Raw genomic sequence first — 22,620 nt, 5'->3', positions numbered from 1 at the left:
CTTAATATACTGTTGGTCCTCCGCCTGTCGCCAAAACAGCTATGACCGGCAATGCATGGGCTCTACAAGACCTCTGAAGGTGCCCTGTGGTATCTGGCACCAAGACGTTAGCAGCCGATCCTTTAAGTCCTTGTTGTGAGGTGGAGCCACCGTGGATTGGACTTGTTGTTCCAGCACATTCCAAAGATGGTCGATCGAGATCTGAGATCCCTATTTGGAGGCCAGGGCAACACCTTGAACTCTTCATCATGTTCTTCAAACCATTCCCAATGTGTGCAGTGTGGCGGGGTGCATTGTCCCGCTGAAAGAGGCCACTGTCAACAGGGAGTAGCGATGCCATGAGGTGCTGTATTTAAAACTTTGGTGCTCGTGTACCAGGCAGTTAAGGGATCAGTCCCTGTATATATTCAATCCCTTATCAAGACCTATACACCAACAAGACCCCTCCGTTCTACGTCTGGCACCTCCGCCTCACCACACCTGCACTTCACGCTCACGACTGCTGTCTGTCCTGGTCCCACGGTGGTGGAATGACCTCCCGGTGGATGTCAGAACGGCAGAGTCTCTGACCTCCTTCAAGCGCAGACTGAAGACTCATCTCTTCAGGCTACACCTTTCCCTCCCTAACTCACCACCATGATTAGCCTTAGACTGTAATGGCACTTATGTATAGATTGTATAGATATTGGTGTTTTTTATTGGCTGTTGTATTGTTGTACTCATGTCAAGGTATTCTAGCTGCCAACTGTGGTATGCTAGTTTGGAAGTTGATTGTACTCTTCAAGGGTTCTGATTATCTGTATGTTTACACTAGGACTCAGAACTACAGTCAGGTCCATAAATATTAGGACATCAACACAATTCTCCTCTTTTTGGCTCTATACACCACCACAATGGATTTGAAATGAACGAACAAGATATCCTTTAACTGCAGACTTTCAGCTTTAATTTGAGGGTATTTACATCCAAATCAGGTGAACGGTGTAGGAATTACAACAGTTTCTATATGTGCCTCCCACTTTTTAAGGGACCAAAATGAATGGGACAATTGGCTGCTCAGCTGTTCCATGGCCAGGTGTGTGTTATTCCCTCATTATCCCATTTACAAGGAGTAGATAAAAGGTCTAGAGTTCATTTCAAGTGTGCTATTTGCATTTGGAGTCTGTTGCTGTCAACTCTCAATATGAGATCCAAATAGCTGTCACTATCAGTGAAGCAAGCCATCATTAGGCTGAGAAATCTAAACAAACCCATCAGAGAGATAGCAAAAACATTAGGTGTGGCCAAATCAACTGTTTGGAACATTCTTAAAAAGAAAGAACGCACCGGTGAGCTCAGCAACACCAAAAGACCCGGAAGACCATGGAAAACAACTGTGGTGGATGACAGAAGAATTCTTTCCCTGGTGAAGAAAAACCCCTTCACAACAGTTGGCCAGATCAAGAACACTCTCCAGGAGGTAGGTGTATGTGTGTCAAAGTCAACAATCAAGAGAAGACTTCACCAGAGTGAATACAGAGGGTTCACCACAAGATGTAAACCATTGGTGAGCCTCAAAAACAGGAAGACCAGATTAGAGTTTGCCAAACAACATCTAAAAAAGCCTTTACAGTTCTGGAACAACATCCTATGGACAGATGAGACAAAGATCAACTTGTACCAGAATGATGGGAAGAGAAGAGTATGGAGAAGGAAAGGAACTGCTCATGATCCAAAACATACCACCTCATCAGTGAAGCATGGTGGTGGTAGTGTCATGGCGTGGGCATGTATGGCTGCCAATGGAACTGGTTCCCTTGTATTTATTGATGATGTGACTGCTGACAAAAGCAGCAGGATGAATTCTGAAGTGTTTAGAGCAATATTATCTGCTCATATTCAGCCAAATGCTTCAGAACTCATTGGACGGCGCTTCACAGTGCAGATGGACAATGACCCGAAGCATACTGCGAATGCAACCAAAGAGTTTTTTAAGGCAAAGTGGAATGTTATGCAATGGCCAAGTCAATCACCTGACCTGAATCCGATTGAACATGCATTTCACTTGCTGAAGACAAAACTGAAGGTTAAATGCCCCAAGAACAAGCAGGAACTGAAGACAGTTGCAGTAGAGGCCTGGCAGAGCATCACCAGGGATGAAACCCAGTGTCTGGTGATGTCTATGCGTTCTAGACTTCAGGCTGTAATTGACTGCAAAGGATTTGCAACCAAGTATTAAAAAGTGAAAGTTTGATTTATGATTGTTAGTTTGTCCCATTACTTTTGGTTTCTTAAAAAGTGGGAGGCACATATACAAACTGTTGTAATTCCTACACCGTTCACCTGATTTGGATGTAAATACCCTCAAATTAAAGCTAAAAGTCTGCAGTTAAAGCACATCTTGTTCGTTTAATTTCAAATCGATTGTGGTGGTGTATAGAGCCAAAAAGATGAGAATTGTGTCGATGTCCCAATATTTATGGACCTGACTGTATACTGTCCTCTCAGGTCCTCTTCGCACTTATACTTGTGTTTGATTTGCACTTTGTTGTACGTCGCTCTGGATAAGAGCGTCTGCTAAATGCCATGTAATGTGTACCTGGTTCGCAATGATGCTTAGGTAGGTGGCACGTGTCAAAGTAACATCCACATGAACCCAGGGTTTCGCAGCAGAACATTGCTAAGAGCATCACACTCCCTCCACCAACTTGTCTTCTTCCGACAGTGCATCCAGGTGCCATCTCTTCCACAGGTAAAGGGCGAAAACATACCTGGCCGTACACATGATGTAAAAGAAAAAGGCGGACTCATCAGAACAGGAAATCTTCCATTGCTCCAAGGGCCAGTTCCGACGCTCTGGTGCCCATTGCAGGCGCTTTCGACGGTGGACAGGGGTTAGCATGGGCACTCTGCGGCTATGCAGCAGTGTGCAATGCGCTGTGTGTGTGTGTGACACATTCCTCCCGTAACCATCATTCAAATTTTCTGCGACTTGTGCCTCAGTAGCCCTTCTGTCAGTTTGGACCAGACTGGATAGCCTTTGTTGCCCTTGTGCATCGATGAGCCTTGGGCGCCCAACGCCCAACACCCTGTCACTCAGGTTTTTATGCCTGCCCATTTCTCCCACATCCAACACATTACATTACAAAGCATTTAGGAGACGCTCTTATCCAGAGCAACGTACAACAAAGTGAAGATCGAACACCGGAACAAGTGTGAAGAGGACCCTAGAGGACAGAATGGTTCCGAGTCCTAGCGTGACCATAGATACAATTCGAAAACATCGACCAAGAGTTCACTTACCGTCAAATATATCCCAGACCTTGATATGCGCTGTTGTTACAAGATAATCAGTCTTATTTGCTTCATCTTGAGTGCTCATATTGTTTTGGCTGATATACAGTGGGCTGCATAATTATTGGCACCTTTGATAAATATGCACAAATAATGCTGTACACGAAAAAATAATATTTATTTAAAAATATTTACAAATGTGTAATTATTATTGTTATTAATCAATCAAACAAAATCCTAGATTTTTCATTATTATTTCCACAAGAAACAGATTCCACAATTACTGGCACCCCAGGCAAAGAAGATAGCCATGAGTCTTTTCCTATAATTTATGATAAGGTTAGAGAACACATTTTTATGGATTTTTGACCATTCCTTCATGCAGAACTTTTCAGAATCATTGCTATCCTTTAGAATTTGAATAAATTCCATTCCATCTCAAATTTGGAATATAGATTATTCAAGTAATTTTTTTACAGTTAATCATCTCATTGTGACACCAACTCCAACTTTGCCTAAGTTTGTAGATGAGGCATAGTATTATTTGCATGCATCTGTTACAAAACTATGAGATTGTTGACTTTATAATTTATACAGCCTGAGAAGTGAGAGAATCAGTATGTGGAATACAGATACATTTGCTTGTTAAGAGAAATGCATGCATCAATGTGAACGCACAAGAGAAATGCATGCATCAATGTCAATGAGGTTTGTATCTAAAGAAACCCCATGATGCTTGAGCCATAAGTGTTCTGGTTGCTTCTATTCTGATGTAAAGAGTGTACAGAGGTGAAAAACCTGCTCTGCCAGTCAGGATTGGACCTGATCAGAGGTGTCCCCAAATCCAATCCACGTTGATGTTACAGAGGCAGGGGTGCACAGCAAGGGCCGATCCATTTCAGGATTTTGTATTAATTCATTATTGAATTGACTCAATCATATCTTATCTGACATGTGTATGAGTACCGGCTACAAATGCAGACTGCAAGTGTATCCAGGGTAATTGATATTTTATTTTTTGTTGGTTGGAACAAAAACCACCAGAGTTGAGCACCCCTGGTAAGGGGACATTGTCAATCCAGAAATGTCAATCAAAATGTGCTGGTGGTGGTAGTGGAAGGACTCATCAGAATGTCTTTGCTTAGGCCAGATTTTCATTGTGCGCACATTGTACTTATCCCTGCTTCAATAAGAAAAATAATCCTGGCAAAACTTAATGCAATGCACTTTTTCATAAAAATGTGATCATGGGAGGGAACACATTATGCATGGATGCTTAAAGGGGCACCTCCTGCCAAATTGTTTTAGCTGAAAAAAAATGACAAAAACAGTAATCAGCATTTTGCCATTATGTTATACTAAATTAACATTTGAAGATGAAACCGATCTTCCCTGATGAGGAATGCAGCAGACCTATTTTCTCTGATACCAAGCAGGCTGGCCCTCAGAAAGCTTGCCGATAAATGAAGTGTGGACAGACAGATCCCGAGTAATCACAATGGTTCAGTGATAGCATTTTGCAGAGAAATTGCCACCAGAATAAGGTTAGCTAGTTCGCCAATACCAAGTGGTATATTGGTCCACCAGCAGGGGGTAGATTAAATTAAATATGAATTCACCGGCGCGGTGAAGGGCGCACGGATGAAATGTTGATCAATCTTCTGACTCACCGTGGACATTAAAGACCCCATGCCGCCTGTCTCATATAGCAGGAGCTGGCATGATTTCAAACATGGCTTCAGTCTGTTATTGTCATCATGACTTGCGCATAAAGAGCAAAAGAACACCTCCGTCCCTTTCCACCTCAATTTCCCATCATAGAAATGCTATTCGTGGACGCAGTGCGTTTGCAGTGCATCATTGGGCATTCATTTCATAGCTTGGAAGCAGTGAATTTCAACAGAGCTAAAACATCACCCTTCACACGAAGGACAACCGGTTTCACCAAGAGGGGTTTCCCGGCGGACTGAGAACAACTCCTCCCCGTCTCATCCAACACCTACCACCGCCGTTACGTGGAATATCAATTTAGCTTATTGCAATAACTGAAATGTATGATTAAGACAATTAGCTTTACATCACCTAGTTACATAAACACTCAGCAAGCTCATCAGTTTGGTGTTTGTTCCTATTCTACAGAAGTTGATAGAAGACTCCGATCTTTGAATCAAGGCAGTAGGCTATGTTACGTTAGCAAATGTTGCAAGGCTATCAGTATGAATTCATATGCTAGCTACCGCCGATACAATATCAACTTGGAATCGCTAGTACACGCATGACTGTTCAATTGCTTAGAGGTGACGATTGAAAGTGTGAGGAGGTGGAGGTAGGAGGAGTTGGAGGTGTCCTCAGTCCGCCGCCAGACTCTGTCTATTGGTGTCACCAAGTAAACAGTCAATTGGTAAACAGAAGATGTGGTTTTGCAGAAAGAAATGCAAAAAGTTTGATCGCAGGTTAAGGTGTGAAGTCCACACTGGATCTCACGTTGTAACTAGTTAGTTTAAAACTAAAGTTGTGTCTTTGTTCGGTTGCACAATTCATACACATTGACCGTAAGCCAAAATATTGTCGGACACCAGATGCTTGATTGGCACCGTGGCGAGGGAATCTAAATGGAGCGAATAAGAAAATTAATGTGAAACGCCCCATTCTGATAAACCGGAAATAATTATAAATTATTATTTAAATATAATATAAATTTACCGGTAATCCTTTCACATTAACAATAAATACATTTTATAACAAACTAATGTGATAGCCTATTACATAAGACGCAGCTTACACGTGGTTCTAGCGTACTATGCTACTTAATCAAAATGAGAGTCCTCACCAACGACTTGAAGCAGCAGGCCTACCCATACGAAAATCTAACATTGACCTATGTATCATATAGGCCTAGGGTTGCCACATTTGATTTGTGAAAAACCGGGACATTTGAAGCGCGACGCGGGGCGTTAAACCATATTTGCAAATATACTATGTTAACAGTTGGGTTGGCCTTATCCGTTCAGAAAAGAGCTCTCTTTTTGCGTTTTGCTTTTTCCCGGGCAGTCGCTCAAAAAAGAACAATCACGAGAAAACCAAAACGTGTCTATATAGGCTTGTCAATCTTGTTTTTATATAGGAACAAATACAGTCCATAATCGATTTCTCTATGGGTTCTATGGGCTTTTGAACACGCATCATTTCGGAAAATATGCTGATCTCTAAGCTCATCGGACTCTGCAATGATTGTTGGAATCACCCTACCCCTGAACTGCACAGCCTACTCCACGTCCATCCATGTGGACTTTCTAGTTCACCTGCTAGTTTAATAGGCTACCTGAACTGTTACCATCTCAACCTGTTGGCCAGCGGAGGTTGGGCACCCCCTATCGCTCATCTCTAGTTTTTAATCGCCACTACTTGAGGGTTTTGCTCCCCACTAGGGAGTTGTTTACCTCATATGCGATCTTGGGGCTTGGGCTGATAGGTCCCATTTTTTCTTCCCTTCTGTTACTATGCAAAGCGTCTTTGGGACAGACTTCTAAATTGAAATAGAGTTGGAGATGCTCTAGCACGTGAACAAAAGACTAGACAGCTACGATTAATCAATTAATATGTATGTCTTAACCATTTGATCAAGGATAAGCGCAGTCAAGCAAGAAGAATTGTAACAGACTGTGCAACAGAGGAATTTGAGAACGCAACAATACACACCGGCTGGATTGCTGTGGCGCTTCAAAGCTTAGATCCATTTTCTGTGTGGCGTCACAAGGGGGTGCCAGACCGTGCCGCATAAAATGGCAAAACTAAATGTTCATTCATCTGTTCGTTTTCGGAGATTACAGTGAATGCACGATGTTCGTAAGTAATGAGTATTTACTATTAATTTCAACATTTTAACGTTGACTATACAAAATATTTTAAATAAGAAGCTAGTGGAGTGGAGTAAACGTGGTAAATGTAAAGATTTTCCAAAGCGTTATTATTGCTTAACTGTAGATATCTTAATTGGATATTTTAGCCAGTACATTATCTTCACTGTTCTTTCACTGTGTTTCTTGTCCAGTCAAAGCACAACAAAGTGGAGCCACTGGTGGTCTGTGGCGATTCCATTGCTCAAGTATGTACTGCAAGATTCATAAAACCAAATCCAACAAGTCTAATTTCATAAGTGTTTTTAGAATGTAGTATATGAGACTGTGACCTATCGGAAACAGAAATATTTAACCTTTTATGGTTTTGCCATAACTGAAGATGGACCATAAGTTCATAATCTGGTTCTATATCTAATAGACATACATATTTTAAGGATGACAGCCTTTAATGGATCGGTTGCGCCTGCTCTTTTTTTGCCAACAGTTTGTTCAATATTGAATAATATAATCCACGAGGAGGGGGATGTCACACCACTGCACCACTGCTGTATTTTAACTGCTGTTCCATTTTTCTTCACCTTCAAGAAGGAAAAATGGACAAAGGGAAGACTGGAAAACATCCATAAAGTTTTCGAGGTGGGGAAGGAGAGGGAGGAGGAGAAGAGGCGTGCAAAGGAGGCATATGAGATTGAAGAGAGAGCCAGACAACAGAAAGAGGAAAAAATAAAAAAAACCGATCTGGAAATAGCAGCGAAGGAAATGAAGATTCTGCCGAAGACGGTGGGCAGAAAGGAGATGGATAGAAAAGTGCAGGAGGTGAAGATCAGGCAGGAGAAATGTGTCCAAGAAAAGGAAAGGAGGACTGAGGAGATGGAGAGGAGAGAAACAGAGGCCAGGAAGAAGATGGAGGAGGGTAAGGAGAAGAGGAAAGAAAGGGCCGGGGAGATGCAGGAGATCAAGCGGGCGGAGGAACAGCGGAGGAGAGAGCAGGAAAGGAAGATTGGGAAGCTGGTGGCGAAAGAGAGGGAGGCGCAGGGTAAAAATAAAGCGAAAGATGAGCTGAAGAGAGAGGTGCAGGACAGACAGGCCCAGGACAAAATAAGGAAGGAGAAACAGAAGAACGAGAGGAGGCGCGCGGAGGAGGAGCTGAGGAGAGAACTGGCGGAGAGGAAAATGCAGGAGAAGCAGAGGAAGGAGCAGGAGAAGGAGGAGAAAACACGAGCCAAGGAGCAGTTGAAAATAGCGAGGGAGAATGAGCTCCAGGAGAAACTGGAGAAAGAGAGACGGAAGAAGGAAGAGAGGAAGCGGATGAACAGGAGAGAGAGAGCAGGCGAAATTCAGCAGAAGAGGAAGATAGAGAGAGCAATGGTGGAGGCGAAAGCGCTGCTGGAGGCATGGAGATTGAGGGAGAGAGAGGAGAAGGACAGGAGAGAAAAAGAAAAAGAGGAGAAGAAAAGGCTTCTGGAAGAAAGCAAACGGAGAGAGAGGGAACTGCAGCAAATACAAGTCGTGGAGAGGATATGTAAAGAGCAGCAGGAAAAGCAGAAAAGATTAGAGGAACGAAAAAGGAGAGAAAAGAAAGAAAACCTGGAGAGGGAGAAGAAAAGGAATGAGAAAAAGGAGAAGAAGAAGAGAGAGGAGGAGATGAAAGTTAAGGAAAAGAAGAGAAAAGCGAAAGAAAAGGAAGATAACAGACTGGAGCAGGACAAGAAAAGAAGAGAAATACAGAGAGCACTGGAGGAGAAGAAGAAAAAGAAAGAGGAGGAGGACAAAGAGAGAAGAGAGAGAAAAGAAAAGGAAAGAAAAGAAAAAGAATGTGAAAAACAAGGCAGCGGAGGATTCAAAACGAGAGAAGGAGAAGAGTGGGAGAGTGAAGGAGAGGAAAGGCGGGAAGAACACGGAGGGAGTGGAGGATGGAAAAGGCAGGAAAAGGAGGAATCAATGGGGGATGCAGAAAAGAAAGAAGTTTCCGATTGAAATCGGAAAAGGCAGAGAGAGAGAAGGAGAGGAAAGCTAAAAAAGGAGAAAAGGCTTCTGGAAGAAACAAAATGGAGGAAAAGGAAGTTAATAGATAAGGAGGAAGCACAAAAAAGACCAGAGGAACAGAAAAGGAGAGAAAGGGATAAAGAAAATCAGGAGGAGGAGATGAGGGGAGAGCAGGAAAGGAGGAAGAGAGAAAGACAAGAAAATTCAGGAGAAGATAAGAATGAAAGAGAAAGAGACGATGAAGAGAGAGCAGGAAAGGAGGAAGTAGGAAAGTAGAAAAAAGTAGATTAAAGGAGATTAAAGTAAAAAAAGGAAGAGAAGAGATGAGGAGGACCAGAAAAAAAGAGAAAGAGGGCAGGAGAGAGAAGGCCGAAGAGACAAATAAAGGAAAAAAAGAAAAAATGAGGAAATGTATGAATTAAATAGATTTATTGAATTTCTTAATGCAGAACAAAAATTGAATCCAAAAACCTATCATCAGTGTATATTAAGGAAAAAGCAAAAAAAGATAAATCTGGTTTTTTTTTAATTAGTTGCGTTACTATCGTAACCCCCTGCCATTAAATCCTCCATTCTCAGATGTGGGCAGAGAAGACGACAATAGAGAAGGGGAGTCCAACTCCATGCCCTCAGATGTTTCCAGGCCCCTGAGTGACATTTCCATTTGCTTGACCTTGAAGAGGACTCATCTCGTTCTCGTTCTCGGTGTTCCCATCAGGAGGCGCAGCGTTGATTAGCGTTGATTAGTTATGCAAGTTTCCTTTATATATGTTTATGTATGTATTTGCATCACACCCTTCACTTTGAGACTGGGCTGGAAGTTCAGTAGAACTTACCAGGGCTCCAGAACGTTCGGAGTACTTGAGTTCGTCCCCGAGACACCTCCTCGTGGGGTACTGCTCGTGGGAACGTGAGGTCTGAGCTCGGCAAGGGGTCCGTGGCTCACGACATGTGGACGACCCAAATTAATGACCCGTGGGCAGGCAGTGAAGGATACTATCGTAACCCCCTGCCATTAAATCCTCCATTCTCAGATGTGGGCAGAGAAGACGACAATAGAGAAGGGGAGTCCAACTCCATGCCCTCAGATGTTTCCAGGCCCCTGAGTGACATTTCCATTTGCTTGACCTTGAAGAGGACTCATCTCGTTCTCGTTCTCGGTGTTCCCATCAGGAGGCGCAGCGTTGATTAGCGTTGATTAGTTATGCAAGTTTCCTTTATATATGTTTATGTATGTATTTGCATCACACCCTTCACTTTGAGACTGGGCTGGAAGTTCAGTAGAACTTACCAGGGCTCCAGAACGTTCGGAGTACTTGAGTTCGTCCCCGAGACACCTCCTCGTGGGGTACTGCTCGTGGGAACGTGAGGTCTGAGCTCGGCAAGGGGTCCGTGGCTCACGACATGTGGACGACCCAAATTAATGACCCGTGGGCAGGCAGTGAAGGATACTATCGTAACCCCCTGCCATTAAATCCTCCATTCTCAGATGTGGGCAGAGAAGACGACAATAGAGAAGGGGAGTCCAACTCCATGCCCTCAGATGTTTCCAGGCCCCTGAGTGACATTTCCATTTGCTTGACCTTGAAGAGGACTCATCTCGTTCTCGTTCTCGGTGTTCCCATCAGGAGGCGCAGCGTTGATTAGCGTTGATTAGTTATGCAAGTTTCCTTTATATATGTTTATGTATGTATTTGCATCACACCCTTCACTTTGAGACTGGGCTGGAAGTTCAGTAGAACTTACCAGGGCTCCAGAACGTTCGGAGTACTTGAGTTCGTCCCCGAGACACCTCCTCGTGGGGTACTGCTCGTGGGAACGTGAGGTCTGAGCTCGGCAAGGGGTCCGTGGCTCACGACATGTGGACGACCCAAATTAATGACCCGTGGGCAGGCAGTGAAGGATACTATCGTAACCCCCTGCCATTAAATCCTCCATTCTCAGATGTGGGCAGAGAAGACGACAATAGAGAAGGGGAGTCCAACTCCATGCCCTCAGATGTTTCCAGGCCCCTGAGTGACATTTCCATTTGCTTGACCTTGAAGAGGACTCATCTCGTTCTCGTTCTCGGTGTTCCCATCAGGAGGCGCAGCGTTCTGAGGACCTGTCCTGTCCCGTCTTCGGCAACACAAATAAAGAGCAAATCATCTTTGGGAACATGCACACACTCCCCTCTGATTGGTTAATGTAGAGTTCAGTTAGTTCAGTTAGTTAACGGCAGTTGGAATAAGCAAAGCAAGAGGGTACATCTGTGAAATACATGCTGGTGCCGATAAAGTTTGACGTCATTGGACTATTGATTGGAATCCAGGACAACCTTAAGACGCAAAGCTCTTCACACACGGAATAATCCGGCCCTGTTGGTCTGCGTGAGAGCCGAGTAGCTATGCTCCTGTGGCCTCTGCAGGCTTTTGCTTCCTGCCTTACTTAGCTGTTGCACCAGGGGGTGCACAATGTACCTTAGATTTAGCTTTGTGACCACTCCATAAGACACACTTGTTCTACCCCGTACATAAGCATGGTAAAATATTAAGGAAACGCTTGCATACTGTGGCTGTAGCAGGTGCATATGCTTGATCTCAAATCTCAGATGAACATATGACGGATTAAAATTTTAAATCGCCACAAAGTTGTGAAACGGAGGGGCTCCCTGCATTACACGGACAGTTTCACTTCTAGAAGAGACTACGGCACAGCTGCACCAGCTTAGCAGGACACACGCAAGCCGCAAGTTCAGCCATTAAGAGCTGGTGTCATGAAACCCAGGGTCGGATTCCGCCCTCTTCGCCCACCCCTGATCCATACACTACATATGGTACACACCATTACACCAAATGTACACACTCACACCCCCAAATTCAGTTTAACAATCATTTTTGGAAACCACGTACCTTTTTTTCCCATACTTCCGTACCATGATAACGATAACGACACCGATGGCAACACCTATGAGCACAAGAACGATCAGTTAATGGACACCTTTGTCAACAGGGAATCATAAGAATCATAACTCTCTTCAAGGGTTCTGCTTTTCTGTATGTTTACACTAGGACTCGGAACTGTACTGTCCTCTCAGGTCCTCTTTGCACTTGTTCTTGTGTTTGATTTGCACTTTGTTGTACGTCGCTCTGGATCAGAGCATCTGCTAAATGCCATGTAATGTAATGTAATAACTAAGGGTTCAGTGCAAAAAGGCATGTTCCCTTTCCCCTTCCCCCTGCACTGCCTGCTACAGACATGGGGGTTGCCAGCTTGAATCCTGCATACACAGTAGCTGTAGGAAACTTCACATTACCTCCGAAAATGCCCCCAATAATTGCAGCACGACCTGAAAAAGATAGAAAGAATAGATGAAATGGTTGATTTCTGAATGAGATCAGCAGACAGATTCCTTCAGTTTCCTTTCCTTTCGCTCAGAACTCAGGTGGAGGCCTGGTGTCTGGGGTTGTGGTGTTGGCGGTAGCGCTCACCAATGGGTCTGTGTAACAAATAAAAATGACAAAAATAAAAACTCTGTACATGCTGTCCCAACACCATAGAAAGCAGAGAGGGTTATAGATAAAGATCTACAGACAGCCTCTGTGGTGCTCCAAAATGATCTCTATGTGTGAGTGCAAGTCAATCACCCTGCAAGGCTACACTATCATTAGGCCACAGTGTGAGTGATAATCAGCTTGCCGGGTCTGATCTTCCAGCTCACAGAGAGCTTACCGGGGAGAGACTTGGGTCCAGGAGGCAGGTCAAGACCAGCGCAGGCTGCAGAGAGGTCATAAATGGTAAATGGTTAGCATTTGATCTCTATGTGTGTGCATTCATATAGAGCCTTTATCCAAAGCACTGGACAATTGATGCTTCTCCTTCACACACACACACACACACACACACACACACACACACCAACCAGCTTGTCGGGAGCGTTTGAGGGTTAGGTGTTTTGTTCAGGGACACTTCGACAAACCCAGGCGGGATCGAACCGGCAACCCTCTGACTGCTCTTACCTGCTGAGCCAATGTCACCCCGGTCATGATTACACAACTGACGTATGATCGCACACACGTCCACAACACTACAAACAGTCAGACAGATGCGGAAACTGCATTAACGGGAGGTGAAATCAAAGAATTTCAAGCAGATTTTGGCTTTGGTTGACTCTCCCTTCATGAAAGTCATTGCAATGATTGCAAAAAAATGAAATAAATTGAGGAAAAAAATGAATAAATAACAGAAATGCAATTTCAGCTGCCTGGGGCATTTTGATATGATGAACAATGTATGAATAGTTCTGCATTCTCGATTTTTACAACAGAATCATCTCCCAGCTTTCCGTATCCTCCATCTCGAACACACCAAACTGGATCAAGTGCAGGAATACTCACATACAGTCTCGGTGGGGAAAGCCTTCATGCCACCTGAAAGGCTGTCATTCCCTTCAAAGGAAAGGGGCTGGTCAGACTGCACCACAAGGCTTCCGTTTGTCAGCTGACACGGCTCATCTGGCTTCAGGTTGTCCTTGCAGCAGTTTTCAATTCCCAGCATTCCGTTCTTCCATATGAATAAGTCATCACCGTTGCATATTCTGACGATATGTGTTGCGCATTCTGGGTCCAGGCAGAGTGCACACTGCCCTGAGACACGGAAACAGAGAAGGGGTTCACATGTTGACACGAGCGAAAAGAGCAGGTTTCCCATCAGCCATGACAGGACATCCAAGACCAAACCATTTAAGGGTAAATGGTAAATGGTTGGATCGAACCGACAACCATCCGACTGCCAGACGACTGCTCTTACCTCCTGAGCCAATGTCGCCCCCGTGGGGAGTGTGAGGGTGGGCACTGGTGGAGGGGGGGGAGGTGGTCCCTGTTAAAAACAATTAAATTAGTTAAATTAGACAAAATGGAGATTAGACTAGATGGGATGAGTGTTCTGAACTAACATCTCACACCTCACACTCAAACCCATACATTCTGTGAGCAGTTATGTTCATAAGCAGTCCAATATTTTGATGAGAATTAGACAAAAGCAATCAATGCAAGTTACAGAATTCCAGAGTAATCATGACAGTTTAATGGAAGCAGAATGACTAAAAAATAAAAATTTTAAAATGTAATCGATTTATCAGATCAGCGTTTAGGCTTTTAAAATGGCACTTCCATGGCTTTACCTTAACCAATGAAAGTGCGGCTTCATCACCATAGTAACATACATGTAAATAATTGACCATTTTTTACAGACACAGATGAAGTTTAGAAGGATTACACTTACTTGCATGGATCGGATTGGAGCTAACGGTAGATAACAGGAACAGGAGGACGATGTCTGTAGAAAAATAAGTTGTATTTGAATGTCAGTCATTGAGAATCATTATTGATATGCATGCCTACCCACAAACAGCAAACAACATTCAGACAAAATACACTTGAAATGTCCTGTGCTTACAGACAGTCCACGTGGGCTTTGCGTTCAACCAATTCCTGGAGGACACCTTCTTCTGCTCCACAGTCCCATCTGTGGGGGTGGCAGGGTGCAGAACTACCGTCATACCCTCTTGAGGCGAAGTTGTAACCCAGGCTCTGACTGACAGTTTTCAGGAGCTTCCTGGACCCCTGAGATCCCACGAGATCAGCAGTTTCTAAGATATTGAAGACACCCTGTCAGGCACCAACAATCATTCCATGGTCCAAGTCACTTTTCCCCCATTTTGACATTTGATCTGAAGAACAGCTGAACCTCTTCACCACTTCAGCATGCTTTTATGCATTCAGTTGCTGCCACATTCATTCATTCATTCATTCATTCATTATCCTAACCCGCTTATCCTGAACTGGGTCGCAGGGGGGCTGGAGCCTATCCCAGCATACATTGGGCGAAAGGCAGGAATACACCCAGGACAGGTTGCCAGTCCATCGCAGGGCACACACACCATTCACTCACACACTCATACCTACGGGCAATTTAGACTCTCCAATCATTACATTACATTACATGGCATTTAGCAGACGCTCTTATCCAGAGCGACGTACAACAAAGTGCAAATCAAACACAAGAACAAGTGCAAAGAGGACCTGAGAGGACAGTACAGTTCCGAGTCCTAGTGTAAACATACAGATAATCAGAACCCTTGAAGAGTACAATCATCTTTCGAACTAGCATACCACAGTTGGCAGCTAGAATACAACAATAAAACAGCCAATAAAAAACAACAATACCTATACAAGTAACAATGTCTATACAGTCAATACATAAGTGCCATTACAGTCTAAGGCTAATCATGGTGGTGAGTTGGGGAGGGAAAGGTGTAGCCTGAAGAGATGGGTCTTCAGTCTGCGCTTGAAGGAGGTCAGATACTCAGCCGTTCTGACATCCACCGGGAGGTCATTCCACCACCGTGGGACCAGGACAGACAGCAGTCGCGAGCGTGAAGTGCAGGTGTGGCGAGGGGGAGGCGCCAGACGGCATGAAGTGGCAGAACGGAGGGGTCTTGTTGGTGTATAGGTCTTGATAAGGGATTGATTGAATTGAAGCAGGGGGGGTGACATGTGAATGTCTGGGAACATTGAATACCAGACGGGCTGCAGCAATCAGCCTAATCTGCATGTCTTTGGACTGTGGGAGGAAACCGGAGTACCCGGAGGAAACCCACACAGACACGGGGAGAACATGCAAACAGAGAGGCCCCGGCCGACGGGGATTTGAACCCAGGACCTCTTTGCTGTGAGGCGGCAATGCTACCCACTGCACCATCCGTGCCACCCTGCTGCCACATGATTGGCTAATTAAATACTTGCATTAACAAGCTGGTATACAGGTCTACACAATACAGTTGTCAATAAGTGTAGGAGCCTCAGAGGAGAATATAATTAATAAGGTTTAAGATGAGTAATCCAGATACGCTATTGGTCAGTGGGAAAATGTTTGGAGTTTCATTCATGTTTCTGCCGTCCTTAACCCTTTCAGTCCCAAGAGTGCCATATGGCACTCTCGACTTTATACCTTTTCAACCAATCAGAATGACTGCTATAGCATTGTTTTGAGCCCCTATAAAAAACCCTACCGTTGGGAATATTCTTCTCCCTTTGTGGAATCAAATTTGAACTGGCGAAGTAACACATTGATGACAACTTCTCAACTGAAAAGCTTAATTGCAATGTGCAAAGAAAAATTCACAAGGGACGCGTCCGACAAGCCTTCCGTCTGAATCGCGACATGATAACCTAACCTAACCTAACCAACATGATAACCTTTAAGTAGCCCGGTTAGGGGAGTGAAAAATTTCATGAATAACCATTCCCAGGAAGGAATTACATCGTACCCAGACTAATGGTGGAAGCACCCCACTGAGGTTTTGGTAATTTCCAATTCTAGCTATATTCAAACCAATTGAACCCTTTATGTGATCAACTGTCCCGACGGGTGGGTGGGCTAGTGTAGAGTGTGTGTGTGTGTCTGTGTTCAAAGGTGAAGGTAAAGCAAAAATGGAATCAGAGCAAAACAGTCAATGATATATTTTAAATCTAAACTGAAAGGCTCAAACCTATTATTCCCCCATTTTGTATTGGTGGTGGGTTTGCATTCTAACCACCACCGTTTACTGCTATAAGAGCATAGCAGGTCATTCAAAGTAATAATTACTATAACACCCAGCTATCAAGTGCTGGGACAGAATTGTTAACAGTGACATCAGGAGCACCTAGAATAGAGGAGATAGTGGTAGAACTAAGGTTAATGCAGTAGAAAGAGTTAGGTATAGTTAATATTGGCTCTCACTGTTATTGCTCCAGGATCTACTATTTGTTGTGACTCAATTAAAGTGGTGCAAAGCACTCACTAACAGCAGAGCACTGGTCCTGAGAAAAGTCTGTGCTTGCTATGTTCAGTGATTATGTACTTGGAGCTATACACAGCACACAGGACAGTTACACTCAACACCGCACTCAACCTGGTTCAAGTGACGCAGGTCCCCTGTCGAAGCTGCCATCTCCAGGCTAATGCCAAGCCAGTACTGTCCATCCCTGTGTGCGTGTCCTGTCCCACTAAACTTTGATTTCTTTTTTTACAGTTTTTTTTAATCGTTTTCACACTTGTCTCAATACCATGTCCACTTTTTCAAAACACTTAACACATTCACCATATCAATAGGCCATGTGAACTAAACTGTGGATATTTTTGCATTGCTTTCATACTAAAGGCATTCAATCACCACTTCTTCCAAAATTCATGAATACCTCTCTCAGTCAGTGTTCACTACCAGCAAAAGTCTGTACAAATACAGCAAATTTTGCGGACATTTAGATACTCGGTTGACAACAGAACCAAAATTCTGATCACTGTGGATGGAAATATGTTGCATTTTGACAGACAAATGAAACTATATGCTTGAAATATGCAAGACAGATCATTCTGATTTTAGCAGAAAGTTTATTCAGTTTATCTTTTGGTTTGCAGCCTTGTTACCATCTATTCAAAAGTGGTCATACTTGCATTGAAATGTGCATGTATATAGGGAAAATATTCCATTACATTACATGGCATTTGGCAGATGCTCTTATCGTACAGTTATGTACAGTTGATTAGACTAAGCAGGAGACAGTCCTCCCCTGGAGCAAGGCAGGGTTAAGGGCCTTACTCAACGGCTGTGCGGATCTTATAGTGGCTACACCAGGGATTGAACAACCAACCTTGCCCAGGTCATGCGCCAGTCATGCACCTTAACCACTACGCTACAAGCCACCCTATAGATGTAGATGTAGTTGTCACTGAAGAGATTGTTCCACTATTACTGCAGTATATGTACTGCTGAAACATCTGGCTGTCATTTCAGCGAACGACCTGCCCAGGCATTTGTTTGTGCCCCGTTACCACATATACAAAAGGGGCCATCTTTGGATTGCATTTGCATTCTTTAGCCTTGGTGGGGAAAATGGATGCAGACCTAGGCCAATGCAGAGGCAGAGCCAGCCAGCCAGGCCAGGAGGGAGAGGCCCTTGTTGGCTTCAGCCAATACAAATTGAGCACGATGAGGGACCTCTACGAGTCCAAAGAAAGGAGCACGATTAGGTAAGTGGCATAAAATACTGTTTTCTAGAGTATGTGCTTATGTTGCAATTTTGTAGAAAGTGCAACTGAACAAAAATGTCTCTCAGTCAAGTGGACGTAGGAAGACACCCCAGCCTGGGGCGCAGATGGACGCCGTCGTAGCTTACATCAGGCGCAGAAGCTGCTGACCCCCAGGCCTGTAGTTTCAGTCAGTCCTTGGACTGCTGGTAGGGACACGGCAGGCAGGTCTGAGGTGAAGCACTCAATGGGAACATTGAAATGAAACACTTCCTACGCCAAATAACAACAGCACACCGCACTCAATGAGGGGGAGACGCCCCCTGGCGGCACACCCTGGCAGCTGCATTACAAGGGTTCTGCCTCAAGATTTAACCTGGCCGAACACAAAAATAACCACAATACTTTATCCCACAGTGCCGTACTACCACAGTACTTAAAAGTACCCCATTACCCAATTTCAGAGAAACCTAAATTACTATGTTCACAATGCTGGACACATTGTAAATATGTTTTATTTAGCATACTGTGAGAAAAGATTCAACTGTAAAGTTTTGCTTTTTGTTTATTGTCATTAGCCAATGAAAAGTGAAACTTATTGTTGACTGAATATTGGGAATTCGCAGGTAGAGATGGTAGGATAAAGAAAGGCAGTTTTGTAAATTCAGTAAGGGGGTGGGCAGAGAACTTAGGAGTTGAAAGAGTAGAAGTGGAGGCCCGTATTTGTTGGCCAGCAGTGCCCCGCTGGTTATGGCCTGAGCCCAACATAGACTTAAGACTAATATTGAAGAAGGAAGATGCTGGAGATCCAGAATTAGTAGTAGGAAAACATTTGAAAGAGAAGTGGGCCTCTCATATTCAGGTGTATACTGATGGATCTAGAGACCCTGTTAGCAGAAGAGTAGGGTTTGGTATGTGTGTTCCTCAAATCCAGATCTACCAGGGAAGGAGATTGCCAGATGGGATATCAATATATTCAGCTGAATTAATTGCTCTACTGTGGGCAGTGTGGTGGGTGGAGGAAGTGAGTCCGAGAAAAGCAGTTTTGTGCTCTGATTCAGCAGCAGCCCTGGTAGCTCTGGAGGGAGGAGGAACTAGTGCTAGACCAAATATTAGCCAGGAAATAATGCTAGGAGTCTATAGGTTAGAGAGAAGAGGGTGTAGGGTAGGATTTTTATGGGTTCCATCTCATGTAGGAGTTGAGGGCAACGAGGGAGCAGATAGAGCGGCAAAAGATAGTCTGACAAGGGAAAGAGTGGATGTTGAGGTGTCATTTGGATTAGAAGAATGAAAAAGCATGGTCAGGGAGGGGATGTACAACCAGTGACAGAGGGAATGGGAGGAGGAGAGAAGAGGGAGGCATCTGTATAATATACAGTCATCAGTCACAGTGAGGAGTAGGGGGCGGATGAGTAGGGCAGATGAAATAAAACTGACCAGATTAAGGCTGGGGCATTGTGGAATAGGGAGTGGACTGGCATTAGTAGGCAAGCATATAAATGGTAATTGTGAAGAGTGTGGGGTATTGGAAACAGTCCTCCATGTGATGCTGCAGTGTCCACTTTATGCTGAGGAAAGAAGAGAACTTTTTGTGGAGTCAGCAAAATTGGGAGTTGAGACTTTCTCATTGAAAACAATACTAGGAGAATCAAAAAACCAGAGTCAGATCGCAAGAAAGGTTATAGACTTTCTTAACGCTACGGGCCTGTATCCGAGGATATAGATCATATATTTATTGTATATATATATATATATTTTGGTTTTGTTTTGTGGTCTAATGTTTGACCGGTGGGAGGCAGCAATGCACTGACCGTGCCTAGTCTGCCGGAAATCAAAAGAAGAAGAAGAAGAAGAATGAAAAGTGAGTTGAAGGTCAGGGGTCAGGAGGAAGTGGAAAAAAACGGGAGAGAGACGTTGGAGAGTAGAGGAGAGAAGATTTTAAAAAAGCTCGCGAGGAATGTGTTGCTATGCTGTTGTTTTGAAACGTTAACAGTGGAAATACGTAGTCCACCTATTTCCAAAGTGTTTGAAGAGTGTAATAACGTGAGTACACAACCCGTGAACTCTAGGAGTTGTTATATTCGACGGACGGACAATTTATTCCGCAGAGGAATTCAACGTTCGGGCGGTCTGCCATTTTGCCTAGCTTAGCTCTACAGTGAGATAGCTAGCTGTTCTGGATTGCTCAAGGACTGTGTGTTCGCTAACCCGCAGAGCTCGACAAGTCCGCGTAAACCTGAGGAGACCGTAACACAAGGGATTCATGCGATTCCAACCAACTAAACACACTTTCCGGAGAGTAGCTTCGCGCGCGCTGCCTGTTCCAGGAACTGTGAGTTGTCGTTGTCCTCTAGCTCATTTAGAGTGAAGGAGCCGCCATTTGGTGTGCTACACCGCACAGAAGCTACGCGCCAGGCCTGCAACAACCACTTTGACTTGGGGTATTTTTAGTTATACTGCCGGCTATAGGGTTTATTTCATGTCATTGAGGCATTTCATTTTATTGAGGCTTAGAGCCCTGTATCTGTTTTTTGTTGGTACTTGAATGTGCTCTTGCAAACTATTTTGTTAAGCCGTGAAAGAAAACTGAATTGAATGAATACTGTACTAAAGGAATTATATTGTGTACTTAAGTAAATAGTTAATTTAATTTACAAACATTTCAGTGCCTGTGAATGGTTATTTGCAGTTAAGCTTGAGAACATAGAGCTATAGTTTCTTTAGAGTGAGCCTTTTAGTAGCCTACACTATAAGTTAACATACAGAGGAAGTTGAAAGTGAGTAAATACCTTGACACCACCATACGTTCAAAACAATTAGATTTTCAAGAACGTTAACGTGCGACCCTGATCAGGATAAGCGGGTTCAGATAATGGATGGATGGAAGAACGTTAACGTTATAATTTTTAATATGTCAGTTTATGGAGCCATCAATGGCGAGATCGCAGCGTAGGAGCCTATTCAGTTAAGATTACGGCAGCCCCATGTTTAGTTACTTTAGTTAAACTTACAATAACTAAGTGCTAGTGTGTTCTAAGCCTTTACTGGTCCCTGTACGATGTTAGCATGATGTAGCTAGCATAAGCGAATAGCACAAAGCCATACAATTTGCTTTTTAACGGCACTTGGTCATTCGAACGATATAAATAAAAGCATTCGATTAAGTTCGACGGCACCGGAATTTTCTGTCGTACCGTCCATAGATGACAAAAGTCCCACCATAGGATTTATTTAAATCTTAAAGTTATACATTTTCGGAATCGTCAATAATTCATCTTGTTTCTATCAGTGATTCGGCGTGATCGGACAGTTCTGTAGCTATGTAAATGACATTTAAACTAAATAAAAAATAAAATAACATGCAAGGTTTCAAAGATTGACCTCTCGCCGTTAGCTAGATTACCTAGTTGGATTCAAACAGATCAATGCAATGGACAACCGCGGTCAAGTCACCTTTAGAAGCTTATTTAAACGCGGCACTGGCCAAAATACCACCACATTATCGAGGTTTCATATCTTGAGTATGTCAAACATATGGAATTCAACAGAGAAATGAAGTTGCTCATGCTAGACGTCTCTGTATTGAGCGGGCTTAGTTGGTTCCCCTAGTTGCCAGCGACATACCAATCTTTGAAACCTTGTATGTTATTTTATTTTTTATTTAGTTTAAAGCACCGGACGCGACTGTCCGTTGTCCTCTGTGACTGCCTATAACTGGCTACATACATATGATCTGATATGTAGACTACTGAGAACAGAAAGCGTTTTAAATGAACCATTATTTCCACTTACCAACGCAAAAAGCACACACGATCGGACACCCGAGATATTCCTGTTGCACGGAATCTCACCTGGCGTATGTGAGTGAGGCTGCGCAAGTGGTTTTGTCTTCGTTTTTCCTAATGTATTCGTCACTTCCCCACTTCCCCGGATTGCCGTAACAGATTTTTTACAACAAGACTTAAACAAAGGGAACGAATATATAAACCTTTCCCAAAAAAAGGCATTTTACAATGTTCCAATGAAATTAACGTCGTGTTGCTATCGGATGAGGTAACTTACCTTAATAAGTAGACTGACTGACGACAGGATCGGCGATCCAGATGATTTAAGTGGCGATTCTTTCGTCCTGACGATGGCAATGGTCAAAAGAAATCTTCGTTCGGTTCGGTCGGTTTAAAAATGTAAACTCTCTCTCTCTCTCTCTCTGTGGCCGGCTCTCGCTCTCTCTCATTCCGTCTTCTCATTGGCCGCGGCGGAAAACGGGAAATAGCGCCAGGGCTCCGTCGGGTTCAACGCGGCTCCCCCGCGGGAGTTCTCACTGCAGAACAATGTGTGTTTCCATTGGTTCAACGCTATTCATGTATTCGTCAACACTTCCAGACACAAGTCAAGAAAAGTGTTCTATCGCTACTGTGAACGAAAAAAAAAGTAACAGGTAAATTACTAT

At 43.7% G+C, this 22,620-nt stretch overlaps 1 protein-coding gene across 4 annotated transcripts; it reads right to left on the bottom strand.

Moving 5' to 3' along the window:
- Window positions 1–9,533: 9,533 nt before the first annotated feature.
- On the bottom strand, window positions 9,534–22,354 carry LOC133140229 (uncharacterized). Of its 4 annotated transcripts, none has more exons than XM_061259926.1 (10): window positions 22,233–22,354; window positions 14,556–14,748; window positions 14,382–14,435; window positions 13,908–13,976; window positions 13,496–13,744; window positions 13,017–13,120; window positions 12,831–12,875; window positions 12,415–12,447; window positions 12,011–12,065; window positions 9,534–11,237 (listed from the first exon to the last, which is right to left on the bottom strand). In XM_061259926.1, the coding sequence occupies exons 2-10, from the start codon at window positions 14,656–14,658 to the stop codon at window positions 11,170–11,172; spliced, it is 780 nt and encodes a 259-aa protein (XP_061115910.1). In that variant the 5' UTR covers window positions 14,659–14,748; window positions 22,233–22,354; the 3' UTR covers window positions 9,534–11,169. The 4 variants fall into 4 exon arrangements, with proteins under 4 accessions (XP_061115910.1, XP_061115912.1, XP_061115911.1 ...); XM_061259928.1 differs by having other exon boundaries at window positions 13,017–13,117; XM_061259927.1 differs by lacking the exon at window positions 22,233–22,354 and adding an exon at window positions 21,963–22,041.
- Between the last annotated feature and the right edge of the window lie 266 nt (window positions 22,355–22,620).

This window comes from Conger conger, chromosome 11 (assembly GCF_963514075.1).
Source record: "Conger conger chromosome 11, fConCon1.1, whole genome shotgun sequence".
NCBI lineage: Eukaryota > Metazoa > Chordata > Actinopteri > Anguilliformes > Congridae > Conger > Conger conger.
This window is presented reverse-complemented; position numbering and strand designations above follow the sequence as displayed.